This window comes from Monodon monoceros, unplaced genomic scaffold, assembly GCF_005190385.1.
Source record: "Monodon monoceros isolate NGI ecotype Baffin Bay Population unplaced genomic scaffold, NGI_Narwhal_1 Super_Scaffold_1, whole genome shotgun sequence".
Lineage (NCBI taxonomy): Eukaryota > Metazoa > Chordata > Mammalia > Artiodactyla > Monodontidae > Monodon > Monodon monoceros.
The window spans coordinates 71,028,381-71,040,381 of NW_021703765.1; the positions used below are offsets into that span (position 1 = coordinate 71,028,381).

The 12,001-nt window shown below is 39.6% G+C and overlaps 1 protein-coding gene across 2 annotated transcripts in view; it reads right to left on the reverse strand.

The window, feature by feature from the left end:
• Window positions 1-12,001, reverse strand: part of BICDL1 (BICD family like cargo adaptor 1) — a 98,952-nt gene that overhangs the window by 24,944 nt on the left and 62,007 nt on the right. For both annotated transcript variants that reach the window (XM_029220137.1, XM_029220147.1), the window contains exon 3: window positions 2,506-2,622. In XM_029220137.1, coding sequence (XP_029075970.1) covers window positions 2,506-2,622 — 117 coding nt within the window. The remainder of the gene's footprint in view (window positions 1-2,505; window positions 2,623-12,001) is intronic.

A 12,001-nucleotide genomic window follows, 5' to 3' on the forward strand; every position in this document is an offset into this window, starting at 1 on the left:
CACAGTTTATGGGGCAGTGGAACCTAATCTGCGGGACCATTCTTCTTTCTCAAGTCCTGAGCACAAGAAAATGCCCAAGACAGTCTCTGGAGCTGCTGTATTCTCATATTCTATGTCTCTCCTTTGTCCTTCCCCCACTGCTGGCAGGTCTGGCTCTTGAGTCATGGTCCAGACCCCGGGTTAATGGGGGAGCCAGAAGGATACAGAAAACAGAGCAGTGCCTGCATCAGCCCGTGTCCTGGGAAGGAACATGACATGGACACAAGTAAATAACTGATTTTACTTAAAGTATCTTTTGCTTGAGCAAGAAGTTTGTGAATAGAAGCAATTTTTCTCTTTTTATTAAACAGGTTGATATGTTTGTATACTGAGTATCTAGCTAGTCTCAAGAAAGATACAGACCTTCTTTTAGAAAGGTCTGTCTTGTCTCTTCCGTTTCAGTGAGAAAGCAGAGGAAAAGAGGAAAGAGATACTGGCTAAGAAGCCACCCAGCACTCCCCAAGGCCAGCGATGCTTCAGCCCAAGAATACTGCCCTGCTCGGGGGCTATGGGAAGCCTTCCCAAATCCCTTCAATTGCTAGTGGCCTTGGGAACTTTTGGAGTCCTGCAGGTCCCCCAGCTCCTCCCATTTATCAGTTTTCTGCTAGAATGATCTCTCAACCAGTTTCTTGTGAATATTCTCCTGTTGTGTTTAAGATGTTCTCCACACTCTCTAGTCTAGCATGACAGCAATTCACTAAAAGGACCAACCTCAGACTGTTTCCAGGGGAGATTTGGAAATGAATGTCTAACTTGTCCCAAGTCCTCTGAAATCTTTACCTTTGCCCTGCTTTTTGGCTGTTCTCACTCTCTGAATTCTGTTCATAGGGCACAGATCTTCCCTGGCCACCCACCCGTCAGATAGGATGCTGTCCTGGGGAAATGAAGTATGTGGCCTTTGTCCAGAGGGATCAGGTATCTGGCCAAACAAAGAAACACTGTCTCTCAAGTGTGCACCTGGGTAAGGGACCGAAAGGAGCAGGCCCTTTTGTGAATGGGTCCACTATTCCCCACACTGAAGCAGCGTTACCCACATGAAGGGAATTCTTACTCTAGTTGGTTTTCATTTAAACACCCTCTGACCTTTACATTTTCCTTCCCATGGATCACCTTTGTTTCCCAAGTTCCACTTAGTGAAGTCATGAGGTAAATATGGTTCTGATACACAGCCCCACTGCTTAAAAAAACTTAGCAATTCAGCTCTATGTGAAGTAACTTATTTGAAATAAACAATTTCATAGCTTGGCTTTTAAAAGTAGCAGTGTTATTGGATGAAGCAAGGAATTGGCATTAGACAGCCAACTCCCTCACCCCATCCTACACACCCTGAAACCTGGGACCAAATCTGGCCATAAATATTCCTGGGAAAGACCCTGTGTCATGAGGGTCTAGAAACAGTGAATTGGGGGTGGTGGGGAAAGGAAAACAGGCAACTCGATGGAGTCAGACTTTGGCAGAGGTGGTTGAACAGCACATCATGCACACAAGCCGTCACAGACAGGCATGCCAAACCCACCAGCACAAACTACTTACTTCAAGAACCTGCTGCTCAATACCAGTAGGAATTCCAAGGGAAGGGAAGAAGGAAGGGAGAGCCAGGAGAAAAGAGAAGATATTGACAGACTTTAGGAAAAACATCTTCATGTCATTTATGAAGCAGGAGAGCAGCCATCTGGGCCTCTTGGGCCTGACCACGCTGGCTGGTTCCTTCAGGGGTGCACGATCATGTGGCGCTAGACCGTCCCTCAAAGTGTGACTCGGCCAAAGGGCTGCTGTTTGGACACCTGGCTGAGGGGTCCTGGGAGCAGATTAGGTGGAAGCCTCCTCAGAAGACAGCCCCCTTTCGGACTGGTGATATGACCCCTCCCCTCTCCTCCCCACAACTGGATTCTCAAAGTATTGTCCCCTGAGTGCTACTTTATTCCCCCCTCTGGCCCTCTCAGGCCATAGACCCTGCCTGCCCTCTCATATACTTTCAATAACATTACTTTCTTCCAAACACCACACACAGTGCTTTCCACATATTAACTCATCAGGTCCTCACAACAACCCTATGAAGTAGACACTTCTATTACTCTCAGTTTATAAGTGAGAATAATAGGCCCTATTAAGATGGACTGAACTGGACCCAAATGGAATGGAGGAAGGGAGGATTCCCTTTCCAATCTTCTATTTAGGATTGGCATGGATGTTCTTTGAGGGATCAACATATTCAGTAAAAAGTAGGGCATTCATAATTTCAACACACTCAGCAGTAACTCTGAGCAACCTTATTTTTCTAGACAACAGGCTACCTGGAGGAACATGGTCAAGTGTTCCCCATTTAGTTTCTCACAGATATGTCTCCCTAGAGATTTTAGATAGAGCAGGTTTTTGTTCAGAGGGCTCCTTGTCTAAAAGACCTGGCACGGCAGCTCCAATGAGAAAAGCACTTCCATCTAAGCACTGCTGCACGGGGAGGCTCACCTCGGCCTGAAGGCTTTCGAGTCGGATGATGTGCTGGTTGGTTGATGAGTTTTTCTCCCGAAAGTCTTCTCTGAGGGCATGGACTTGCATAGATAGCTGTCTCTCAACTTCTGATGCCTGCAAGCAGAAGAGACCATAGAGCTGATTTAGAGGTTGTACAAAAGAGGACTGATTTGCCTTTCATTTCTCAAGCATCTCTTTGCAACTCTATTCTACAAGTACACAATGAGAAACTGGTCTCCCATCCCTGGTTCCTTTGTTCCCTCACACCCAAACAAGACTAACCCCTATCCCTACCTCCACCATGAATGACCCCGTCTAGGTCTAAGACCACTTTGCTGATCAGAGGAAACAGGCCTAGAAAATTGTAAGTTCTCAAATGTTAGTTATCATCATTATGATTCTGCACACAGCAGAAGCTTAGCAAACGTCTAAATTGAGAGACATGCTCAGTATTTTACATGGAAGAATAAGACCAATATACTTAATACCTTAGAAATTCCTTTATTTCTCCCATGCATTTCCTTAGTGGGGCCCAGGCAAATCATCTCTGTCTGTATTTCTTACTTCCAGTCAACATGGGTACTATTTAAAATACCCTGTCATGTCTGTTAAGATTTTTTCTGTTCATTCCTCAAGGAACTTTCGATTCTCTGGGGAGTGCTGCCTGAGGTGCTCGTTTCCCACCCTAATCCATTTATTCTCTAATGCTGAAACACAGCAAACACCAAATACCATTTGGTGTGTCAGCACCTTCTCTTGAATATGCAGGAGAGTACTTTGAAAGAATGCACCCTTGGAAAGATATGAACTCAGTCATCCTCCGGAGGGCCCAGCCAAGCCCCCACTGAGGAAAGCCCTGAACCCTGCCCTGTGGAGGAGAGCCACAGGACAGGTTAAGTAACTGCCTCAGTGCTTTTCTGAGGCCAAATAGGGTCAGTAAGCTTTATGCGTTCTCAGGAAAGATCACGGTGTGCAGAAATGGTTGGGAAAGGCTTTCAGAGGAGGTGGGATGGTAATAATGTTGAAATGGTAGGCTAGCTGTTCAATGAGGCTCTTATAGTAATGGTTATAGGTTCAACAGTTCCTTTTATCTTCAAGTGCTGTATAACCAATTGTCCATCTTTTTTTGGTTCCATAGATTCAACAAACGTGCCCCCTGCCCCAGACTACAGCGCCACAAGAATCAACCTATACTGCTAATTTTTAAACAATTACAAAACGTACAACAAAAGAAAATTAAACCATCTCTTTTTCTTCCTTATTCTAAATTTAATTTTAGACACTACCAGCTTGTTTCTTAATCACTTAGAAACACAATATTAGTCATCCTTGCCTAAAAATAAAATTAGTATTATTTACTGAGTACTTCACTATGTGCAAGAACTGTGCTAAATGCTTTACCTCAATTGTCACAACCAAAGTAGGGCCTGTCACCCTCAATTTACTTCCAAGGCAACAGGCTCAGGGAAGTGAGGGAACTTGCCCCACATTTTAGTGAATGACAGCATCAGAATGGTAAACTTTGGGCTGTCTTACTCCGAAATTAGGACTGCAATACTGCCTTCTTACACAGTATCTTGAAATAGTTTTTCCTATTTCTATCACTCACTATTGAAACTAACTTCATGAGTCCAATTTAGAAAAGCTTGTTTTCTTTCTTTTCTTCTTCTTTTTTTAATACTAAGCAATTTTATTTGACTCTTGAAATTTCTTCAAATAGAATTTAGGGCCCATAAGGAAAATTTCCTCTTATAAATGCTGCAGTTCGATTGCCTATACTGAATTCAGTTGACTATCAGGGTTTCAAATATGTTCAGATTACAAAGCACTGGGTAATTCAGGCAGCTGACCTCATTCTGAGCATCACTGCCTTGACATGAATCATGAGACAACCACAGAGATGCACTGAGGGCTACAAATCTAGCCCAGGTGGTATCAGAAATGCTCCTGTAGACAGTCTCCTCTCAAAGTGATCTTCCTAGAAATAAAATTTGTCTCTTCCCTCCAGGAAGCATGACACCAAAGTCTCAGCTCCTAACCACTATGTTATAATGTTTCCTTTAATTGTCTGACTCCTCAGATGTGCCCAAGGATATACTGTTCACAAAGACTTCTAACCTACAGCTCTCATATGAATCTCCAACAGCCCTAAGAAGCAGGAATTGATGGCCTCATTTTGCAGACAAGGAGGTGGAGGCTGAGAGGAGTGGCACTGCCCTGGTCTTCAGCCTCCCGGTTCTGTGCTCTCCCACCACACCATGGCCACCTCCAGTCAGGTGGCCAGTCATTTGTCTGTGATGGTGATGGAGGGGAACGGATCAATCAGACATATAAGTACCATCTGTAAGGAGCTAATGCACCTTCCAAAGTATATTATTTTCTTCTTTTTCAGAGATGGAAACTGGCTCAGATACTTAGACCTGACTACCAGAATGAATATTAGCTATTTCTGCACATAAATTAAATAATAATCTCTGAAGTCTGACATAACTCTAATGTTCTAAATGCTTTCTGAACAAAGTATCAGAAAGGTTACAAAGCCAATTTTAGTTCCATAGTGGATTTCAGAGCTTCTTTGAAGTTCTTCAAGTAGGAGACTAAGCCAGAATAACAGTGGTCTTTCTGAAGAGATCTGCCCTGCTCCTGAGAGGAGGGATGTATGATGAAAGGAAAAACAAGTTAAGGGTCAGATGGTCAGGGTTAAGAGTTCCTGTCCTACCATAGATATGGGTATGAGTTATATGAGTCATTTAACCTCTTTGAGTCTCACTTTCCCAATTTATAGACATATTCGTCCTTTACACTGTAACACAAAAAAGGCAGGTTTGAAGGTATGCCCATTTCCCTATTTGTAATTCAGGACTTTGTGGGATTGAGTCTAATCACTGAAGTGTAGGGAAATAAAGAAAGGAAAGAAATATCGCATTGCTACAAGTTTAGGGCAACTAGGATCAGTTGTTTGCTTTTTAAAAAACTCAGGTACTGAGAACACCATGTGTATGTTATAAGGAGCTGTCATACGCACAAGTCCAATGAGAACAGCCTGTTTGGTGACTTGGCCAACATCATGAAGGTCAAGCTAAAAAATACAGGGAAATACAGAAATATTCGGCAGCCATACCTTTCAGTTCTGTTCTCCTGGTGGCCTTGCAAAGATAAGCTATTTAATATCCAGGAGCCATACCTCTCTTGGAGATAAAAAACTTTCTCCTTCTAGGTTTAGGGCAGCTAGTCATGGCCCTGGGACCTTTTTTGGTGGTCGTGGGGTTATATTAGGATAATTCATTTTGAAAGCAGAAAATGACAGGCATGGGACTTACAGTTTACTTCTCAAAATGATGAGTTTTGACTACCGTACCTGATTAAGCAGCCAGTAACAGCTGTGGCAAAACTGTGGCAGAGAATGACATCTATAATCATAGGTGAATATAAAAAAAGATGGTATGCTTTTAGCTCAGGTATTCTTTTATTCTTAAACTCTTAAATTTTTTTAATAATAAGAGTAACAGGTGACTTCCCTGGTGGTCCAGTGGCTAAGACTCCACGCTCCCAGTGCAGGGGGCCTGGGTTCGATCCCTGGTCGGGGAACTAGATCCCACATGCATGCCACAACTAAAGAGTTTGCATGCCGCAACTAAGAGCCCAGTCCACAACTAAGAAGAAGTCCACATGCTGCAACTAAGACCCGGCGCAGCCTAAATAAATAAATATTAAAAAAAAAAAAAGAGCAACAAATATTTAGAGAAAAAAAATTAAGATGAACTGAAGGACTGAAATGAAAGTTTAAGTCCCCACTTATTCCTAATTAGTAGTACCACTCTCCAGTGATATATCTAATATCATCCATATTAGAGATACTTCTTGTGGGTCTTTGTAGAAATTTTCTATTCATATCTATCTATCTAAAACATTACTAAAATTTTGGCTTTAAAAATACATATAGTGTTTTAATATCTTTCTATGTCAATATGTAAATCTACCTTATTCTTTTTAACAGTTGTCTGGCATTTAGTTATATGAATATACCATAATTTATTTAACTAGTCCTTGCTTATGAGCATTTATAGAGTATTTCAATTCTTTGCTATTATAAACAGTGCTTTCAAAAAATATCCTTGCTAATCAATCTTTGTACTTGTAGGAGAATACCCTATAAGTAAATAAATTCCTATAAGTGGAATTACTAGATAAAAGGAATGCATATTCATTTTTATAGGAACTGCCAAACTGTCCTCCAAAAATGTTGGATCAATTTACTGTACCCCTACTGACAGAGTGCAAATATGCCTGCTTCCTAATACCTTGCCACCACTGGGTATTATGAAATGTTTTAATCTTGAGATACTTATTTCTAATGTTCTCAAAAACATCTCTTTTACTTTCATTGCATAAAGATTGAATAAAGAAAACAAGACATTCAAGAAATAACTCTAGTTCTGTTAAAGAATGCTGAAAAGTTTAACACATACATTTCTTGAACTATCTGAAATGAACTACTTTTATAATCTGAGTACTCAGGTAATTATTATTTAATTAATCCTCAAATTGGCAAAAAAAACTGACAGTGTGTTCCTTCTGCCCGATATGCTTGATTTGGTCAAGTACCATCTAGGACAGATTACTTTCTCTCCACTGAGCAGAGCTGTTCCATGATTACTTTTCCAATTGACATGATTAGCAATATAAGAATATTTCACTAAACTGTAACATTTTAAATTTGTTTAAACTGGCCAAAGTAGAACTGTTAACTATATACTTTTTTAAACTTTTTTTTTAATTTTTATTTTTGGCTGCTTTGGGTCTTCATTGCTGTGTGTGGGCTTTCTCTAGTTGCAGCAAGCGGGGGCTACTCTTTGTTGTGGTGCGCGGGCTTCTCATTGCGGTGGCTTCTCTAGCCACAGAGCACGGGCTCTAGGTGCGTGGGCTTCAGTAGTTGCAGCATGTGGGCTCATTAGTTGCAGCACGCGGGCTCAGTAGATGCGGGAGCACGTGGGCTTCAGTAGTTGTGGTGCATGAGCTTATTTGCTACGTGGCATGTGGGATCTTCCCGGAGCAGGGATCGAACCTGTGTCCCCTGCATTGGCAGGCAGATTCTTAACCACTGCGCCACCAGAGGAGTACTAACTATATACTTTCTTGTTAAATGGAGGCAAGGAAGTTGCATTAGTTACACATGAGCATCCATTTAACTTATTTGTGAAAAGAAAAAAAATGAGCCAATTAACTTAGAAATTATAGTAGGAGAGATCTACCATTTTATTTTTATTTTTTAATTGAAGTATGATTGATTTACAGTATGTGTTATTCAGTTGTATAGCAAAGAGATTCAGTTATACACACACACACACACACACACACACACACACACACACGCTTTTTCAGATTCTTTTCCACTATAGGTTATTACAAGATATTGAATATAGTTTCCTGTGCTATGCAGTAAGTCCTTGTTATTTTATATATAATAGAGATTATATATAATAGATATTAATATAATCTATTAATCCCGTAAGTTTGTTTTCTATGTCTGTGAATTTGTTTCTATTTTTGTAAATAAGTTCATTTGTATTATTTCTTTAGATTGCACATATAAGTGATATCATATAGTATTTGTTTTCCTCTGACTTTCTTCACTTAGTAAGACAATCTCTAGGTCCATCCATGTTGCTGCAAATGACAATATTCCATTCATCTTTATGGTTGAGTAATATTCCATTTGTGTGTGTGTGTGTGTGTGTGTGTGTGTGTGTGTATTGCACACCTTCTTTATCCATTCAGCTGTTGATGGACATTTAGGGTTACTTCTATGACTTGGCTATTGTAAACAGTGCTGCTTTGAACACTGGGGTGCATGTATCTTTTTGAATTAGAGTTTTCATCTTTTCCGAATATAAGTCCAGGAGTGGGATTGCTGGATCATATGATAACTCTATTTTTAGTTTTTTATGGAACCTCCATATTGTTCTCCATAGTGGCTGTCCCAATTTACATTCCCACCATCAGTATAGGAGGGTTCCCTTTTCTCCACACCCTCTCCAGCATTTACTATTTGTAGACATTTTGATGATGGCCATTCTGATTGGTGTTTGGTGGTACTTCATTATAGTTTTGATTTGCATTTCTCTAATAATTAGTGATGTTGCGCATATTTTCAAGTGCCTGTTGCCCATTTGTATGTCTTCTTGGAGAAATGTTTATTTAGGTCTTCCGCCCATTTTTTGATTAGGTTGCTTTTTTTTTTTTTATATTGAGCTGTATGAGCTGTTTGTATATCTTGGAAATTAAGCCCTGTTAGTTGCATAATTTGCAAATATTTTCTCCCAGTTCGTAGGTTATCCTTTTTGTTTTTTGTTTCTTTTTGGGTCGCAGCATGCGGCACACAGGCTCTTAGCTGCCCGACCAGGGATCGAACCTGCCGCACCCCCTGCAATGGAAGCACATAGCCCTAACCACTGGACTGCCAGGGAAGTCCCTATTTTTCAATTTTCAGTTTCTGTAACAGAACCCCAGAATATGGGTTTGTTTTGAAAATACATTTTATTGATTTTCCCCCAATCTTTCTACGTGTATGTACAATTACCCATGATCATATTACTCATATAGATTTTTTCATTTTGCCTGGTATCAGAAACATTTCCATGTTATTTATTATTACACTTCTTAATTGTCACTTTAAGTGACTGCATAATATTCCATCAAGTAGATAGGCTATGATTTCCTTTACCACTCCCTTATTGTTAGGCATCTGGGATTTTCCCATATTTTGCAATTATAATGAATACGTGTCACCCTGGTGGTGGTAGCAGAACTTTACTACTAGTAGAAGTGGAATAGAAAACCTAAGTTTTCCAGTAGAATGGAAAAACTGAGTCAGAAAAGTAGATGATTATACTTTGGAATAGAAAATCTACACCAATTTGAACCGAAAATGGGTTTATGATTAGCCTTTGCTTAACTGGAAAATCCAATTAACCTGAAGTCTGTATTTTCTTACTTTCAAGGTCTTATAGTTAAAAACTTTCAAATTTGGTAATAGGTGCCATGAGCCTACTGATAGTAAAAAGGAGGCTTATCATATAATATGCTATCTTGATTATTTATAGTAATAAAAGCAATAGCCATCTACTAGATGGTAAGTAAATGCAAAAATGTATGATAGCCTTTTGCCCTCACTAGGCTTTAGTATGCCAATTCCTCCCAAAGCCTTTCAAAAATAAAACTCAGAAGTTAAGTTTGTTTTGTATTTATATTTTACTTAATATATAAAGATAGTAAGATTTTCACCAATACCTTTCCAAAGAGGAGGTTTCATTTCTGGTAATACAGTGGGATAGGTTGTTTGGACTGACCTTCCTACTGAAAACAGCTAAAAATACTGGATAAAGTGGAAAAGATTTCTTAAAAGCATCAAAGAGCTGACAAGATAGTAACGGAGTCACATTAATATTTCACATATGCAAATTATTACAACCAACCAATGGAACACAAACAGTAACAAATAAACCTAACTACACCACAAATAAATAGCATAACCACAACTGTAGGGGGCCAAGAAGAAAATAACTTACTTAAATAGCTTTGGAAAACAGTCTTTTGACTGTATACTGTAAGGTTCGGGGAAAAAAGAACTCTACAGAGCTACTGAACTGTAGTTAATAAACTTGTTTCTCACAGATGTATGGTTTAGCAATTCTAACATTACTGTATGTGTTTAGTAGAATTGAACAAATAAGTAAATGCACCATGGATAATGAGAACTGGATTCTCTTGTGGAAAAAAAAAGTAACAAATAAGGAAAGAGGGAAGGCTAACATGAACTCTGTGGTACTGGATTAGAACTGGAGACATCAGAATGAACTTACGGTTTTCAATACATATATAAATGGAGAGATTGAGAAAGGATTATAGATATCTGTTTATGAATGTGTTAGCCTTTACACACTTATTTCCTAATTCTGTCTTCTGAGAGGGCCTAAAAGTAATGACATTCTACTGCTCACATTGGTTTCTATATACCAATCTGTAATAAATGAACTAAAGCTCCTTGGAGAAGTAGCTTGTTCCAGCGTTGGGGAAGGAAAAATACAAGATGAGCCTGGAACATCTTGTGATGCCAGAAAGAAAGGAAGTGCTCAAAAAATGATGGAGGTACACTGAATGGACATAGGAGTCAACTCGAAGGAGCTCCCAATGCCTAAGGCTGGGACCATATGATCAATAAAACAAATAATGACAGCAATGGATTATAATGTGTAGAATAAGATAAATATTCATGAGTCCACAATGATAAGTAAATAATTGGATAAATTAATTAATAAGGGAAGAGAGGCAGCTCTTCCTTACAGAAGAATTCCAATTAATAAATGTAGAAGGACCACTGGAGACAGAAAATCACCATTAGGCAAGCATCACAGTAATAACTGTTCCAGGCAAGAGCTAGAGGATGGGGACTTCCCTGGTGGTTCAGTGGCTAAGACTCCATGCTCCCAATGCTGGGGGCCCAGGTTCAATCCCTAGTCAGGGAACTAGATCCCACATGCCGCAACTAAGAGTTCGCATGCTGCAACTGAGACCCGGCTCAGCCAAATAAATGAATGAGTAAATACACAAAAAAAGAGCTAGAGGATGAATGCTAATAACTGGTGGGCAAAAGTCTGACAAGAAACAGGATATTTATATGGTCTCAAAGTTATCTCCCTGTAAGACTTATTAATTACAAAGAGGAAAAGAGTAACTTCACAGTGGAGAAGCCTGGCAGATACTACCTTAGCCGAGTGGTAGAAGTTAACATCACCAGTAAAAAAAAATATATATCAACACCTCAGGTCCTCAATATGAAACACTGAAAAGGGCACAACTGCATTTCTGTGCTATTGCTGCAAAATTGCATAACCTAATTTAATCATGACAAAACACTAGACAAACCCAAATTGAGGGACCTTCTATAAAACAATTCATCATTACTCTTCAAAAGTACCAACTTCAGGAAAAACAAACCAACACTGAAGAACTGTCAGAGATTGCAGGAGACAAAATAAACGTGACAACTAAATACAATATGGGAGGTTGAGCTGAAACCTGGGCCAAAAAAAGGATGCTGGTGGGAAAATTGGCAAAATTCCAGTAGGTATGTAGATTAGTTAATATTGCCTCAATGTTAATTTACTGGTTTTGATAACTGTACTATGGTTACGTAAGATGTTAGTATTAGGGGAAAATAGAAGAAGGATATATGAGAATCTCTATTTTTTTCCGTAACTTCCTTATAAGGCTAACATTATTAAAAAAAAAAAATACCGCATTGGTAGTGCCACTAGACACTTGGCAGGAGAAAACAAGTCATCTCTGAAGGATGGTAACTTCATCCAAAGATCAAATAATTTCCATAAATAATTTTCTAATAAAAACAAGCAGATTGGGCTTCCCTGGTGGTGCAGTGGTTGAGAGTCCGCCTGCCGATGCAGGGGACACGGGTTCGTGCCCCGGTCCGGGA